The following is a 17898-nucleotide window of genomic DNA, read 5'->3' on the forward strand; positions in this document are numbered from 1 at the left end:
GGTCCGCATCCTTTACATTTTATCTCATGTACCACGTGGGATTTCAGTTTTCTATCAAAAGGTGAGTTTAAGGTAGGGAGGCATAATCCTAATTTTCGTGGTATGAATACTACTTTCAAGTCACATATTTTCTTCAATTTGCTTGCACAGTTTTGTATAAGGTTGCCTCTGTATAGTAGAATAAATTTGGTTTATCTTGAGATACAGTCTTGTTCTTTGATGATCTTTTGGTGTTGTTTTCAATTGTTTTTTTTCTGTCAATTATTGTCTTTTTCCAAAGTTTGGCTCACTATTTTTGAAAACCTTTAATCAAGATTCTAATATTTGGTCCGGCATGTCTTGTTTTTTTCAAAGGCAACTATTCAGAGGATGTGTTAAAAACCCTTTGAACCGTCACTGATGTAAACAACTGCTGCAATTTTGTGTTTGTAAAGGGTCATATAATTGATTAGTTCTTGGGGTGTTCTCGTTGTTGCTTGATTTTTTCGACATCACCTTCTGGTTTCCTCTAGAGTTTCTGGTGTTAGGCTCAAACAATCTCGCTTGCATTGCTATCGTAAAACTGGTTTGTTAGCTTGTGCATTTCTGTCATATGTACAAGGGAGAAGGTTTGGTTCACTGTTTTTGAGAACCGTTCATGATACTGTGATATTTGGTCCAGCATGTCTTTTTTTCAAGCGCCTGATCGAAGCTTGTGCATTTCTGTCATATGTACAAGGGAGAAGGTTTGGTTCACTAGTTTTGAGGACCGTTCTTGATACTGTTATTTGGTCCAGCATGCCTTTTTAATTGCTCTCAAACGAAGTTTGTAGCAATTATATTAGTCCTGTCGGTCTTTTTTTATGCGATTTTTCGCTTGACCAATTTTTCGTCTGAAGCTTTTGACTTTTCGTCCTCAAAAACGGGATAAACAGGTAGCGCCCAGCGGGCATTATGTGCTCTTAGAGCCTTTCAGGTCTGTTTCAGCTCAAACTGTCTTGGAGACATACTTATGGTGTGAGGGGCGGTTCTTAGAGGTTGACACCCCCCCCCCCCCTTTGTTGACCCCCCACCCCCACTATTGGCTCCACCCCCCCCACCACCACGCTTTTGCCCCCCCCCCCCACCCAGTGCTGCCCCCATCAGCCCCCGGTGCACCCCCCCCCCCCCCCCCCGTGGCTAGCTACTGACCAAGCCAACCGCTCGCCGGTCGTTTGAGAGCAATTCGCCCGACGTTAGTCGGTTATGTTTTTTCAAGCGCCTGATCGAAGGCCAATCAATTAAATGTCCAGCATGTGTTTTTTTTCAAGCGCTTGATCGAAGGCCAACCAATTAAATGGTGCGCTAAAAACCCTGGGAACCGTCCCTGATGTAAACAACTGCTGCAATTTTGTGTTTGTATCGGGTCAGATAATTGATTAGTTCTTGGGGTGTTTCTGGGTTGTTGTTGTTACATCCGTGTGGGAATATTGTGTTGTTTTTGACGTGCCAAATTATAATATTTCGGGTTTGTTGCAGTCTTCTACAATACAAAAAGATGTTTGGCACAAGCTTGCGTGGGTTTCTTGCGTTGGGATTCAAAGATTAGCTAGGGATAGCAGTTGATTTTCCTTGAATTCTCTTTGAAGTGTTTTGCAGTGAATTGTTCTCTGCAAAGAGCTGTCGCCACTGATAGACATTCGTCTTGTTTGTAAGAGACCCCGTAAGGATGCTTCTTCAGTACAATGCTCGGCGATATATTTGCAAGACTACCATCTTCCCTCAAAGCTAGAAAAGAACTTTGGCTTTTGATACGTCATCTTCAGCAAAAAAAGAATTCCAGGAACATCTTGGGCGGTCCAACTTTTTCGAGCGGGCCCAAATTTTTAAAATTTCCCGGAAGGCATAGCGGATGCGTAGAAATGTGGATGTCCGCTGATTTTCTCTTCCACTGTGTCGGATATTAAGATTAGTGTGAATCGATGAGAAAAAGAGGATTCATATTCTGACTTGATAAAGTTTGCTTTGCCTCTTGCAGAGATCAGTGCTCTGCCTCCGCGGCACGTCAAAATGGCGGCATGCCACTGCTGTGTTTCTGTTGGAACCGTAGTAGCGAAAGGCGCAAATGAAAAATACGAATGGAAAAATGTAAAATTTTCATAATTGAGTTGCTTTGCCGCGCGATTTGACCGACTATACTTTTTGGTGAGGGGCGGGCTTTCTTTTACTTGACGTTCTTTCTTCACTTCAGATATAGTAATGCTCTCGGCGTTTTCCTGACAGATAACGAAACTTCAAAGTTGTCAACATGTGAGACTACGAACATAAATCTGCGGATTAGCAACACTCCTATGATATGTTGAAATGTTGGATGCTGAAAGGTGTTTGCGGCGGCGTGGGAGCTGTTGAAGTAATTGATAGGCAGCATGCAAATCTTGAGTATGTCCCAGAACAGATCTACCGCTATGCAAAAACGCTAGAAGAACTGCATCTCGACGCCAATCAGATCTCAGTGCTGCCAAAAGATCTGTTTAAGCTCAGTAAACTGCGTCAACTAACATTAAGTGACAATGAAATAAAGAAATTACCCGGTAATATTGGTGCTTTGACATCGTTACTTCAATTCGACATCAGTCGGAACGATTTAGAAGAAATACCAGAAGCAATAAAATTTTGCAAGAATTTACAGTCAGCCGATTTCAGCAATAACTCTATCGGAAAGTACGTACAACTAGTTGGTACCTTTATATGTTAAGATAAGCTAATTGATTACGGTATGTATTTTTCAGACTTCCGGAGGGTTTTACTCAGTTGGCCCATCTGACATATCTGTCCATAAACGATATTTCTCTGAGTGACCTGCCCCCTGAAATTAAAAAGTATGAATTTTTTTTCGGCTCTTTTCCGTTTGTGCCCCCTGCTAAATGGGCGCATATTGTTTGCACCCCCATACGCACGTGCCATATTTTTACATAATGATATTCTGTTTTTTGCAACAACTTAATTAAAATTATAAGCACGCGGTTTAATAATACTTGCTACAAAATAATTCAAATCATTCAAGCGCAAAATTAAAGACATCAATCAATTTCGTTTAAAAAATTAAATTTTAAAAATTTATTTGATTTATTCCTAAAAATCAAAATAACTTTAAAAGCTCTTACATTAATATTTAAAAAATTTATGCTGTGAGGCCAAATAATCATTCAGCGTTTTCGTAAATGTTTTTCTTTTCTTGCTAACCGAAGCCATTGTGCTAACTTATTTCATTTTTGTAGGCATTGACGAACAATCCAATTCATTCCAAAGTTGGGTTTGGCATTGTATAATTTTGGATTGTTTTGTTCGAGCGCGTTGTTGAAGACTCAGATACCCGTGAACGTTTTAAAATTTTCTGGTTTGACTGTCCTAATGAAATTTGATTTGTGACATTTTTTGTGATTATGAGCTCAGCTGGTAGGAATATTTTCTGTATTAGCAGATCTCTTGCTGTCATATTTTTCTCGTAGAAAGCACACATTTATACCCCAAATTAGCCTAATTGTTGTGATAAACTTATTAAATAGATACGCTATGATCATGATTTGCCTGTGTGTGGTGGAGCGCACTTAAGGGATTTTAGAAACAGGCTCGTCAAGTTTGCTCTCAGTGGTACGCTGTGCCCTGCTCTTTGTGCTCTGTCAGTGGTGCTGCTGGTGGTCTCGGTCTACGATCCCCAGGTTTTGTGTGTTCTTTGGGGTCTGTGGCCAAACCTGGAGGAAACGACATGTAACCACCAGGTTGTACTGTTCCTACACACGTACACATGCTTACTTCATATATAATTATACAGTGTATATATATGCTGTGTGTCTGTGAGTGTGCTCCTGTGTTTGCGCGTGATTTGAAGCTGATAGTATTTGCGTAAACCAGACGATACTGTTCCATATTTTTTGCAGGTGATGAGAAAATTTGCTGCACAGATCCTGCCCTGGAACGCACAGGATTTAGTAATTGGCACATCCAGGACAAAATATATTGAAGGCAGCCTAGTCGGAGCAACCATCCACTCATATCGCGGAGCTAACCTAATCGACCTCTTCAATGTAGTCAACCAGTATCCTCCCCTATAATTTGTGATCAGTATGCCTTGTCGCAGGATTCAATGATCACCACTACTCAGGCTCTCACTTCCTTGAATGCTATCGAGTTCTGTTGGATATCATATGTTATGAATTCCAACCGCTTATTGTCGTGTCACCTAATATAATTGTCAACTCAAATAATAAACTTGTTAACAGGAAAATATATTTCATGAACTTGGCTCTGCATCGATTTCTTCAATTTTATGCAGTTCCTTTGATCATTTCACCTTATTTTTTCTTCAGCAAGTCTGCTTTTTGTTGAGATGGAATTCAGTTCTCTTTCTACGGTAACCATTTGTTTACCCTTGTATCTACATAGTGTGATTTTCTTTTGCAATGAATTTTATGCATAGTTATATTCATCTTTATCATTAATCTACACACGGTGAACAGCCTCCCTCTGACAATGTCAGATACTCAAACCCATTGCTCTAAGTGTTCTTTTCACCTCCGAGGAGGTGGAGTTTGGTGCTACGGTTGCGGTACATATATGCATATCAAATGCAGCGGCCTGTCAACTAAAAACGATCACCAGTCAAACTTCATTTGCAAACACTGCAGTGAACCTGCGAAAATTGACCCTCAAGAAACAGCTAAACATGACCCAACACCCTCAATTGAGACACCCCCGGAACCATGCGACTTGAAAAAAATTTCAAGACAAACAAGTAGAAACACTACGGAAAATATACAATGAAATAGTTCACTGGAAACTAATCTTCTTTACCATTAGCAAAGATATAGTAGGCTTCAAAATTGCAGATGTTATGAACATCATTCTCACCAGGACGCTTAAAGATGGGCCTCAAACTGAATGCGCTATGATTTGCACAATGATAATGCTGCATTTACTTGCAGTATCCAAAAGTGAAAATGATGCTTCAATAACAAAAACTTTGTCTAGAAGGCTCGATCTGTGGATCAGGTGCAAATTCGACTACTTTTTTATTGAGGCCAAGGCACTTCAGGAACGCTTAAGGAAATTAAATAGAAAACGAAAAGTGGATGAATTTAAAGCCTTTGGCAAACAAATGGAGTCTGGTAAGATATCAGATGCTTCACGATGTCTTTCAGACGATGCAAAGGGTGGTGTGCTATCAACATCCGATAAAGTTACTATCAGAGTAAAAAACTGCACCGTACTCGATTTTCTACAAGAAAAGCATCCATGTAGGCAGAAAGTTGATCTTAAATACGTAATAACTGACCTGAAAAGTCGGGATTTGCCGTTCCATGCATCTATTTTTGAAAAAATTAATGGCTCTGAAATAAAACGCGCCGCACCATCCGGCTGACGACTTTTGACATCATACAAATCCTCCTCGATCGATCTTTGCAAAACAGTGTCCAAACTTGCAATCAGAATTGCCACCGAAGAATTAAATTTCTTGAATTCTTATAAAGCTTGTCGTCTGATTGCAATAGATAAATGCCCTGGGCTTCGACCAATTGGCATTGGCGAGGTCTTAAGACGATTTATAGCTGGGAGTATAGTGAAGTGCGTTAAACGAGATCTCCAATTACTTGGGGAAACGTACAGATGTGCCTTGGGTAAAAGAGTAGCATCGAACATGCTATCCATGCACTCCGGCGGCGCTTTCTTGAAGATCGTACTGAAGGGATCCTACTGATTGATGCAAGGAACGCGTTTAATAGCTTGAGTAAAGATCTGGCTCTAAAAAAACATCAGAAAGCTTTGTCCCTCAATTTATACAGCAATCAGAAACTCGTATAAGACCCCATACCTCTTCATTGGTAAAAGAGTAATCAAGTCTCAAGAAGGAACAACACAAGGTGATCCAACAGCCATGGCAATGTACGGAGTTGCTACACTTCCTCTCATTGACATGCTCGAAGATCAAAATTTGACCCATAAATAGTACGCAGATGACGGTAATGCGGACGGTAGCCTTGAATCACTGCGAATCGTGCTAGATAAGCTCTACGAACATGGCGGTGCATTCGGTTATGTGATCAAATGTCATCTTATAACAAAAACTGAGTTTGTTCAGAAAGCGAACAAAGTTTTCTCGGGATTAGATGTTGATGTTATTAAAGGTCATTGAGTTCTGGGTTCAGTTATTGGTTCTGATGAGTTGAAACGATTTTCTGAAAGAAAAGTCAGTGAACTACACTAACATACTTGAGACGCTCGCCAAACATAGTAAGGTGTCCCCTAAGAATGTGTACAAATCATTTACGAACGGATTGCAACACAAATTTATTTTTATTGCTAGGGCTACTCCAAACGCGGACAGTCTGCTGAGGAAGCCGAAAAAATAATTGATAAAATTCTTATACCTTCAATTTTGAATCATCCCTCTTACAATGACAGATACCGGAAGGTCTTCTCTCTTCCTCTTAACGAGGGTGGGCTAAGCTTTCTTCTTCCCGGAGACAGGGCAAACGAATATGAAAGATCTATTCGGGTTTGTGAGCCGTTACAGAATCATAACGCTATAGATGTAGAGTTTCATCAGGAAAAAATCCTTCAGAAAATCAGAAAAGAAAAACAGGACCAGCTCGAGTGAAAAAGTTGGCAATCAAAGATCTCATCAATGATAAAGAGGCATATTCTTTAAATTTGGCTATGGAAAAAGGAGCACCATGCTGGCTAAACGCACTTCCATTGAAAAGATATCATTTTGATTTAACCAAGGGAGAGTTTAGAGATGGAATGGCTCTTAGATATGGATGGGATCCCGTAAAATTGCCACCAAGATGCACATATGGAGAAAATTTTAATGTAGCCCATGCTCTTCATTGTCCAAAAGGTGGCTATACGCACATAAGACACAATGACATCCGTGACTCTTTTGCCAACCTGCTCAATGAGGTCTGCGATGATGTCGAAGTAGAGCCCTGTCTTCAGTCTTTGCAAGGGGAAACCTTCGGGAATAGAACTACCACTATTAATGACGACGCTCGACTAGATATCCAAGCTAATGGTTTCTTCGATTCACGCTTCAGCAGAACGTTCTTTGATGTGAAAGTGTTTAATCCGTATGCGAAGAGTTGCCCAAGAAGCATACCGGATGCCTATATATCACATCACGAGTCTATCAAGAAGCTGAAATACGAACAGTATAATCGATGTCGAGAAAGCCACATTCTGTCCGTTAATCTTCTCGTCTACAGGAGGAGCTGGTCCGTCAGATTGGCTTCCAGGATCAGCGATAAGAAAGAAGATTCATATTCGGACGTGATCACGTACGTAAGGACAAAATTTCGCTCTTTTGCGTAGCTCCATGCTCTGCCTCCGTGTCGCGCGCTCCATGCGCCGGGGCCCTGCAGTAGAAGCGTCAATAGGGACCATTGTAGAGGAAGGGACGCTGTTGTGCCAAATGCTTTTTTATTTTTCTAATCTTGATTCAAAATCACTACACATACTTTAATTGCTATTTACCATATCTATTTTGTTTATAATTCTGATGCTTTATTTTCTTTATCTTTTGCATCTGATGCTTCAATTTTTGACTGCTGTCAGAATTTATAAATACACATAGGAGTTAACTTGCTGCCCCCGAGTTGACCGACTACCCTTTTAGGGAAGGGGTTTTCTCTTAATTGACCCTTTTTTATATACCCCAGTCAATCTCGATTAATGTTTTGCAGGTTTTTTCAGATAAATTTTGAAGACAGAATGCTGAAAAGGATAAGTGTGAAAGCACTGGTGAGTTCGAAAGAATGCGCTTGTTCAGAGGAATTTAATGTTTTATTTGGTATATTGATCGTTTAGCATGATCCCTATTTTTTGACGTTTTTTTGTTTCAATTGCTCATCAAAAATAAGGTTTGTGGATTTGATTACCAAGGTATCTGTAACATTTTTGTGTTGTGAAAACTGTGTTGCAGTAAGACAAAGATCCCAAATGGGAGATGTTTCGTGAAAAAAATGTTGAAGCGGTTGTTCATAGCCGCACGGCGATGGCTGGGGCTATTATTGGCCTTCTATTCGTTTTTGATGGCCGCGAAGCGATAGCCGAGGCTATTATTGACCTTCTCTTGGTTTTTTTTATTTCGTCAAGATCTTTGTTACGATCATATGCGTCACAATCACTTCAAATTTGCTTTTTGTTCATTCGTTCATGCAATTTCAACTGAATTGCTCCACTTAGTGGAGCGAATTTTTTTGTTCATTGGCGGGATAAAGTTTTTGGTCACACGTGACTTACCTCACTCTCAAAAATGACTTCCTCATTCTAAAATTGACGTTTCTTTACTTTATATCAAAGAGATAAGGTCAAGTGAGTGTGAACCACTCTAATTCAAGTTTATTTGAAAGCAGCTATTAGAAGCAGCCATAAGTTTGACAGATTCCTAATCAAATTGTAACATCTGAAAAGAATTTTTTTGGTCTGCTTCTTATACTATCTTTTTGAGACTGCAGATCTACAAAGCTATTGCGGCTTTTTCTTGGTAATCTGCGAGCTATGTTTTGTATCCAAGATCAGTTCATCTCTACATGTTATTCGGTTCTCTGCAAAATGGCCTTGACTTTTCCATATAAACTACTTTCAACAGCAGACAATAGACAATACTTGTGTCGTCTGCGAACTGAATTATTTTCTCCGTTGTTTGTTAGTTGAAAATTTTTCGCATACAAAAGAAACGAGTGGTCCTAAATGAGTTCCCTGCGGCACACAGTGATTCACAACTTAGCAATCTGAAAATAAGCCATTAAGTTTTAGTTTGTCTTATGTTAGCAAGAAACAAAGATAGCTAGCTTTTCTGTTGCTTCCTGGGAAAAACCATACGATTCATTTTTAAGGCACGTGCTCCGTAACGGGATAGCGTACTGAGTGGGGGGAGGGCAAAACGGAAAAGATCCTCATTCTTTAATAAAAATGTCAAAATTTGTAAATGAAATGTTGTGAAATTTTAGTTTGCTGAGTCTCAAACGGCTCGAGATGAGAGACAATTTTCTTCGTGTTCTGCCAGAGTAAGAAATCTCTTCAAATGTTTTAATTTACAAGGCAATTTTTGACTAGATTATTTCAATTTTTCAGCACTATTGGCGACCTCAAATGTCTCGAATCCCTTGATGTCGGTGGAAACGAACTCGAGTTTCTTCCTTTAGAGATCGGTTGTGTGCAATGCCTCAAAGAGCTTTATTTAGACAACAATGAAATACAAATGATACCTTCGGTGAGCTTGAAATGGAGCGATTGTTTAACATGATTTTTTGCTTGAATTCAACAATTATCAGTGGTTGCGTTCTCCACTGACCTCCAATAAGCTTATATTTGGTCTGAGGATGTATTTTGAACTTGGGTAATTACGAGGAAAATATCAAAGTATAGTAGCAGAATCGGGTTAAGAGAATTGTTTTGTTTTCAGTCAATCGGACGCCTCAAACTGCTCGAGTGCCTGGACCTGTCTGTGAACAGGTTGAAAGATGTGCCCATTGATCTGTGTCAGCTCGGACAGCTGGAGGATCTCTGTCTCACAGACAACAAACTCAGATCTCTCCCGCCTAAAATTGGGCACCTCCACAGTTTACAGTCGCTAAAGGTTAGAACCTCTTAGAGAGAACAGGCACCGCCAATGAAGCGGTTCCGGATCTTTTCCGTTTGTGCAAAACTGACTGATAAAAAACTCACCTAACTGCTCAAAATTATTGATGAGGTTAGAGGGGCACGCAGAATACGCAGCTGTTTCGAATATCAATTTACTGTTGTTTGATTATGGGTGGCAAATATACGTAGTAAATCAGCTTATATAAATAGCGTAAATTACCCGCCAAAGCTTGATCTGGATGTGTGAAATTAGCTCAAAGTTAGCGCATGTGCTTTCTCACTTTTAACTTTCGGAGTCATGCTGAAACCCCTCCTTTCGAGCTAGGTTTCACCAAGAAGATATGTACGAAAATGTGAGTGTTTTCTTATTCCAAGCGATTTGGTCAGAATATCTGCAGGCATGTTTTCTGTAGTCAAATATGACAGTTCAGTTTCTGGTTTTCTACCAGTTCTCGCACGAAGTGCAGTTTTATGGCAAAATGTTTAGTTTTTCCATGATGCATTGAATGCTTACTTAATGCAATAAAAGCCTGATTATCGACAAAAATTTTCAGAGGTAGTTTACAGGAAATTCCTAAGTCCTCTAGGATTCCACTTAGGTGGATGGCTTCTTTACTCGCCTCAACAACAGAATTAAACTCTGCTTCAGCAGTTGATGTTACCACAGTCTTTTGGGACTTACAACCCCAACTTATTGCTCCAGACAACTCACTTAACTTGAAACAAAAACCTGAAGTGCTCCTCCTATTATCTATGTTCCCTGCCCAATCCGCATCAGAAAAATTCAACAAATCCAGAACCTGAGTCTTACGGAAAGTTAAAGTCTGATTCATTGTTCCTCTTAAGTATCTAAGAACACGCTTGGCTGCTTTCCAATGAACTTCTCCGGGATTTTCAACAAATGAACTTAGTGCATTAGCAGCAAAACAAATATCAGGTCTACTCGACAAAGCTAAATAGTTAAGACAACCTAGCAAACTTCGGAAATTAGTTTTGCTCATTCTAAGTTGCTCCTCACTCCCCCCCTGAGGGCAATCATTTTTTGAAAGTTTACAATTTTCTTCTAATGGTGTGCCAATTGGCCTACAATCGTTCATTTTGAAAGTTTCTAATATTTTTTCTATGTATTTTTCTTGCCTAATTTTTATTTCCGATGAAGTCCTCTCAATTTTCATTCCTAAAAACCACGTCAATTCTGAATAGTCACTAATTTTAAATTTCTTGGAAAATTCAGCGTAAAACCAATCACAAAAATTTTCCGAAAGGCCACAAATTATTAAGTCATCTACCCACAAACAAAGAATTCCAACTATTTTCATCCTGCTTTTTTATAAACAAACATTCGTCATGAAATGAGTTAACAAATCTTAGTGTAATCAAGAAGGCCTTCAAAGTCAAAAACCAGTTTCTCCCAGATTGTTTCAAACCATACAAGCTCTTTTTCAATTTACATACAAATGGTTTTCCATTTTCATCCATAAGTTCAAAACCTTCAGGTTGTTTAATGACTACATCTTCTTCAATCGGAGCGTTTAGATAATCGTTAGAAATAGCCAGAGACATCAAAATTCTAATGATTGAAAGTCTAGTTGTAGGTGAGTATGTTTCATAAAAATCTTTTCCGAAAACTTGGCTAAAACCTTTTGCAACAAAACGAGCTTTATAGCGACATATCACCATCAGGGCCGAATTTCAAAGCAAAATGCCATCTGCTTCCTACTGGTTTTTCATCACTTTTCACTAAGGACCAAACATTGTTTTCAACCAAAGAGTCGTACTCATTTTTCATTGCTTCAAACCAATTCGGATTTTGCAAAGCATCATCAACATTTTTTGGAAGCAAAGGATCGATAGCCAGCTGACTCAAAAAAGAAACTTCATTTGAATGGTTATCAATGTCTGCGACTAACTTTTGTGTTTTCTTCTGTTTAAAGTAAAATTCATTTTCATTAAATTTTAGGTTTCGTGACTTTCGGATTTTCAGTTCTCCTTTTTCGTCTTCAAACCCAATCAAATAACATTTACTATTATCAGAATTCCCAAGAAAAATTCCCTTTTTTGAGGTTTGGTCTTATTTTTTGCGAAATTGCTTTTCAATATGCATAAATGCCACACAACCAAAAAGTTTGACGAAAGATAAATTAGGTTTTTTATTGTACATCAATTCAGAAGGTGTTTTCTCAAGAGCTGAATGCAAAAGCATGTTTTTGATGTAAAAAGCCATGTTCAAAGCATACGTCCAATATTTTTTGTCCAAGCAAGCGTTGTCTAAGAAACAGCGAGCCATAGCAACAGAAGTTCCCCAAATTCTTTCATTTTTTCCATTTTCTTGAGGAGTATATGAAGCAGAGTTTTCAAAACGAATTCCTTGGTTCCTACAATAACGCTTAAACTCATTTGAAATGTATTCTCCACCTCCATCCGAAACTAAAGTTCCTGGTTTTCCAACATCAGCACAAAACTGTTTAAACTTATCCAAGACCTCTTCTCTTGTTTTCATAAAATAAACTTTTGAGAAACTACTGAAACTATCTACAAATCCAATGGCAGAACAATGGCCATCAACGGCTCCAGGAGAAATTTTTCCTAAGACATCTGTATGCACAATGTCCAAAGTTTCTTTCGCTCTTGTCATGCAATCTTTGGGAACAGGCTGTTTTTTCGACTTATTTAACTCACAAACTTCACAATACTTAATATTTGAATTACTTATTTTCATACCCTCAAGAAATTCTGGCAGACGTTTCAAATCAGAAAAATTGTTATGTCCCATCTTTGCATGCCACATTTGTAAACTGTCAACGTTAAAGCAATTTTCATTAGAACAAGGAAAATTTTCCACATAAACAATCCATTTTCAACTTCAAAAGGAAACGAGACTTTATTAAAAACAAGTTCAAGTTTTTCACCGAAAGAAACATCGACACCCGCTTCTCTAAGTTTTGAAACAGAAATTTTGTTTTTTGAGTTATCAGGTACAAATAAAGCATCTTTTAAAACAATTTTTTTCAATTCTTCATTGCTATTCTTAGCGAAAAACTCAACATCCCCTTTTCCTAATATTGCAGAGTGCGTTTTGTTGGCATTGTGAATTATGCCCGAAAAATTTTCATCCAGGTTAGCAAAATTACTTCTATCTTTAATCATGTAGTTTGTTGCACCAGAGTCAATGATAAAATCTTGGTGTTCAACACAATTCTCACTCGAGAAAAAGCTAAAACTTTCCTCTTCTTGTTCCTCCGATACTAAATTTTGACTTTCTTTCGAATTATTTTTTCGTTCATTTTTCATTGCATAGGATTCAAATTTTTTGTAAGTAAAACAGTTCTTGGCAATATGTCCAAATTTTTTGCACTTAAAACAAGTTATTTTTGAATTAGGTTTCTCTTTGTTAGGTTCCGACGGTTGTGCACGACAACATTTTGCAATATGCCCCCTCTTGTGACAACTAAAACAAGTTCGATCATTGGTAAAGAAAACGGATTCTGATTTCTCTGTATTTCTGTCGTTGCGTTTCTCACTTTCAAAATTTATCAAATCACGTTTAATTTCATCCAAGGTTTTATCTTGACCATATTATACCAGAGTATAAAAACTTTCAAATTCACGAGGAAGTCCCTTCAAAAGTATCGAGACAAACATTTTTTCACTTATTGACTCATCCACTTCGGAAAGGTTCAATTGCATGTCCTCGGCTCTAGTATTATAGTCTACTATGCTTTCGTTATTGTATTTTCTCAAATTTGTTAAATCAGATATTAGTTTTTGTAAACGCGGCCTCTCAAAACTTTTAAACCTCTTACACAACACGCTCCAAGGTTCAGATCCTTTTCCCCTATATGGTCGCAAAAATAAAACTGACTTCTTGTCGAGGCACTGAACAAGTTCATACCAAATCGCCATCTGTTTTTCGTCAAAAATCTCTTTTCACTTTCTATCGGCTGCATCAATTTGTTCCTGTGAAGGTCGTCCCCTCAGCGTAGGTATAATCCCCCTATATCCTACGGTGCCGTCAAGAGTTTTATTCAACTTCAAAACATGCATTCGTGCCTCAAACTGTTCAGAAAAATAGACAAAGTCTTCTTCTTTACCGCTAAAAAAAAGTTTATCAATTGTTTTGCTATTCATGCTTAAGAAGTTGAGCTATTATTGTGTGTTAAAACTTTTGAAAATGAAACTTAAACGTTCAACAAGGTAAAATTAAAGTTAAGAACCTGACTGTACGCTAATCTAACAAACAACTTAGACAACTAAATTAAAGAACATCAAACAGTTCTTTTTTTTCAGACCTTCAGCACATATGAGCTATGTTTATAAAACGAAGTTTTTTCTTTCAACAAAACATCTTAATTTTAAAAGCAAAAGTAACTTAGATTTTGGAAAACACACATAAACGTCTTTTAAAAGTAAAACTATTGGCCACCAGACACCTTTTATTTATGAAACCTTTCGACCTCTACTTTAAAATTTTTAATAGCAAAGCAGAGTCTGCAAAAAAAATCGTCACTATACAAAATAGAAAATTTGTAGAAAGCAGTGCTCTTCAAAAGCTATATGAGAAAATCTTTCTACTTAGTATAAAAGATGACCCATTTTGTTTGAGAATGTAGTATCCTTGACAAAGTTGGTGTGGACATTGACCAATATAGCCACTGATTCCCCCACTGCGACTAAGCACGATGAGGACGGATCCTCCAGATAATTTCTCAAACACTAGCTTAAACTTTTCTCTTACGCATGGGCCAACTTTCGCAAAATTCTTCAAGCAAGCTTTCTATGCATCACCTTTTACTATGCTGTTACTATATTCAACCATATTGCAGGTTTTCATATGTTTCGAATGGTTTACACAATGTTACATGCCCTGCCGGGGGTTCTGACCAAAATCGCTTTTACAAGTTCAATCTGTTTTACAGATAGATTGTACACCTTTCAATAAACGGACTCTTTTAATCGACCCTCTTTTGTTTCAATCGACCGTTTTTTGTTAAATCACGAGTGTTTTTCACACACCCGTAATCAAGCTTTGACGCGCGCTGGAATCTTTAACTTTATAAATATCAAGCATAAAATTAATTCACTAAATCAACAGTTTCAGAGTTTGACTCTCTCTCTCTCTCACTGTCTTCTCTCTCTCTCTCTCTCTCTCTCTCTCTCTCTCTCTCTTCTCTCTCTCTCTCTCTCTCTCTCTCTCTCTTTCTGTGTCTTTATTGTTCTCTCTCTCTCTCTTTCTCTCTCCTTCCGTTCCTGTCTTTGGCACTCTCTTTTGATCAAGACACCCTCTCTTTCTCTGTCCTTCGTTGTCACTCAAGCAGGCCACCCTTCTCTTGTCTTGTCTCACTTGTCAGTTTTCTGGGCCCATAACCTATTGATGAGGTTAGAGGGGCACGCAGAGTACGCAGCTGTTTCGAATATCAATTTACTGTTGTTTGATTATGGGTGGCAAATATACGTAGTAAATCAGCTTATATAAATAGCGTAAATTACCCGCCAAAGCTTGATCTGGATGTGTGAAATTAGCTCGAAGTTAGCGCATGTGCTTTCTCACTTTTAACTTTCGGAGTCATGCTGACAAAAATAAGTCATCGAGTACGCACGAATAGGACGTGGAGGCAACCAAAACAGAAAAATGATAGAACGACTAGAAATGTTGCTCCAAACGGGCGTAGAACTTAAAAGTTTGAGGCACAGATGGGTGTATTCTTTTTCTCGGTTCATTTCACTCAAATAATGTAGAAGTACGCTGTCTTTTGAAAATCAAACAGGGTTTGACTAAGAAAATGTTTATTTGGCGATGAAAATTGTGAGAAACTTTCGAGGGGTTGATTTACAGTGCTAAATGAAACTAAAACATTAATAGGCCCTAGTTTTCGCTTTTCGCATTATTTCTGCTTTTCGCTAATTTTGCTTAAGGCGTGGCCCGTGCCTTCAAGATATCCAAAATTGATACCGCCGAACTATTCATCATTGCTCGTCTTCTGGGGAACCTAGTTTAATCTTACATGAGTATTTTATTCAAAATTTTATTTTTACATAACGCTATGTTCACCCGACGGACAGACTATCAGCCTACCTGCCTAGGAATACAAGGGTGACAAGACGGCAATGTGTATATGCTTCCAAAGTTTCTATCAAGTTTTGGAAAAAGATCATGTTACGTAAGATCTGGCTCATGATTGGAACAAATTTTCTTTTAATATAAAACGGAAACTGTCCGAAATTATTGTTATTTGGAAACTGCTAAAATGTTATCTGTTTAATTGCTTTTACACGAAGTTTGTAGCAATTATTTTTAGTCCTGTGGTCTTATGCGATTTTTTGCTTGACCGATTTTTCGTCTGACCCATTTGACTCTTCGTCCTCAAAAATGGAATAAACAGGTAACGCTCGGAGGGCATTAAGTTCTCTTAGTGTCTCGGAGAATGGGATTCACCAAAACCGTTTTGAGGCGACAAATTCATGATGTGAAGGGCGCTCCTTGATGTTGATAGTTTGGCCCCCTTCCCACTCACCCCTTCACGTCCAGCCCTCCCAACCCTCCCCCAATCAGTTGACCTCCATCCCAATGCTTGCAGCTCTGAGCCACAGCTGGGTACTAACGAAGCCAACCGCTAGACGGTCGTTTGAGATGAATTTGCCCGACGCTAGTCGGCTTTCTAGAATATTTGCTCTGATTTCAAGCTAATGTAATGATAAAAATTTGGTGAAAAAGCATATCCGTATTATACGAATTCGATACATTGAAATGTTTTTGCATTGGAAGTATTAACGTATTAGTTGAATCATTTCTGCTAGCATAAATACTTTTTGCAACATTGAAGATTTAGTAGTTTCGTAATTTAGCTTAAATAACCTTAAGTAAACGATTTGGACGGAAAAATGCAAATTTTGTTGACCTTAAGACAAAGCATTTGAAAAGCTTGGCTGTACGCTAGAAATTGTTCATTGCATTAGAACTAATTGGAAGCTATTCTTGTAAACGTATGTCTTTTTTAGGCAAAATTTTGTGCACCGATTTCAAAAAAATTCTTTCGATTTCACTTTTTGAGTGATTTTTTGAAAGATTGGAATTGCGCGCACCCAGAAATTAAGTCTGTTGCTAAAGTAAAACAGGTTGTGAGTGATGACTGTATATAGCCAGTATGGCGTAGATGTTAAGGTCATCATTTCTTATCCGAGAGTTCCGCGGCTCAAACGGCTCCCCAGTTTGAAGTTTTTGCACGATAAAAGTTTCTCTGGCCTATGGCCTCTTCTATTTTTTTTTTACCTCGCCAGTCGTTCGAGAGCAATCGGTCCGACGTTAGTTGGCTTATGCTGTATTTCACGTTACCCGCGTCGCTAGCTACTCAACAAGGCTAATTTCAGACTTATTCTATACGCAATATAGTTAAGGGCAAAATCAAATTAAAAGGATAAACCGGTTAAGTAATCCCGGTCTAAGTAATTGTAAATAAGGTTATCTGAACTGTTTAATTGCCATCACTTTGGAACCGAATTTCTGTTTTATGTACGGTGAAAGTAAAACTGCTTAAGTTTACAACACTTTCTCAAACTTTTGTCAAAAAAAGTTTTAAATTTTCAAATAATCAAAATGTGAATGTTTTAGGCGGATGTCAACTTCCTCGTGGATATTCCTGACAGTATAGGAAGTTGTTCCAAGCTGCAGCAACTGTACCTGTCAGTCAACTTACTATCAAACATTCCAAGCTCAATCGGCCTCCTCTTAGATCTAAGGTCTCTTCATGTGGACAAAAACCGACTCTTCGAATTACCGCGTGAATTGTGCAATTGTTCAAGCCTCACTATATTGTCATGCAGACGCAATTCAATTAGAGCAATTCCAGATAATATTGGTGACCTGAACAACTTGAAAGTTCTGGACTTGACTGGCAATCAAATTAGCTACCTGCCCAAGAGCCTTGACTCCATTCAGGGCTTAAGAGCTGTGTGGCTTTCAACAAATCAGGTTCGGGGCTAAAATACCCGCTGAGTTGGGCAAAACTTAATCTCTAAGCTTAATTCCTAAATATACAAACAGTTATCCAATTTAGCCCGGCTGAAAGTACCCCGTCAATATGAATGTGCGCTGCTATATTACATAACATTTCTTCAATATACCTGAAAGCTTGGATAAGTTAGAGCTTATCAAGTTTCGCATGTGTATGTGTGTGTTTTTTGAAGCTGAACTAGGTGCTTGTTTATTAAATACAAACATTTACTCCGAGGTAGAGTATTGAGGAAAGGAATTGGAACCTGCAATTGTTTCCTGTTGTGGATTTGTATGTTGTCGGTTTTATT

General features: G+C 38.4%; 1 protein-coding gene across 2 annotated transcripts in view; it reads left to right on the plus strand.

Annotated features, from left to right (window-relative positions):
* The first annotated feature begins 2182 nt into the window (after positions 1–2182).
* The window catches only part of LOC142351852 (uncharacterized), a 75572-nt gene continuing 59856 nt past the window's right edge, over positions 2183–17898 (plus strand). For both annotated transcript variants that reach the window (XM_075404082.1, XM_075404083.1), the window contains exons 1-6: positions 2183–2679; positions 2748–2837; positions 8967–9023; positions 9091–9229; positions 9422–9595; positions 17207–17566. In XM_075404082.1, the coding sequence (XP_075260197.1) occupies positions 2315–2679; positions 2748–2837; positions 8967–9023; positions 9091–9229; positions 9422–9595; positions 17207–17566 (1185 nt within the window). In that variant the 5' untranslated portion in view covers positions 2183–2314. The remainder of the gene's footprint in view (positions 2680–2747; positions 2838–8966; positions 9024–9090; positions 9230–9421; positions 9596–17206; positions 17567–17898) is intronic.

The sequence above is a fragment of the Convolutriloba macropyga genome, chromosome 13 (assembly GCF_964194025.1).
Source record: "Convolutriloba macropyga chromosome 13, txConMacr16.3, whole genome shotgun sequence".
Lineage (NCBI taxonomy): Eukaryota > Metazoa > Xenacoelomorpha > Acoela > Convolutidae > Convolutriloba > Convolutriloba macropyga.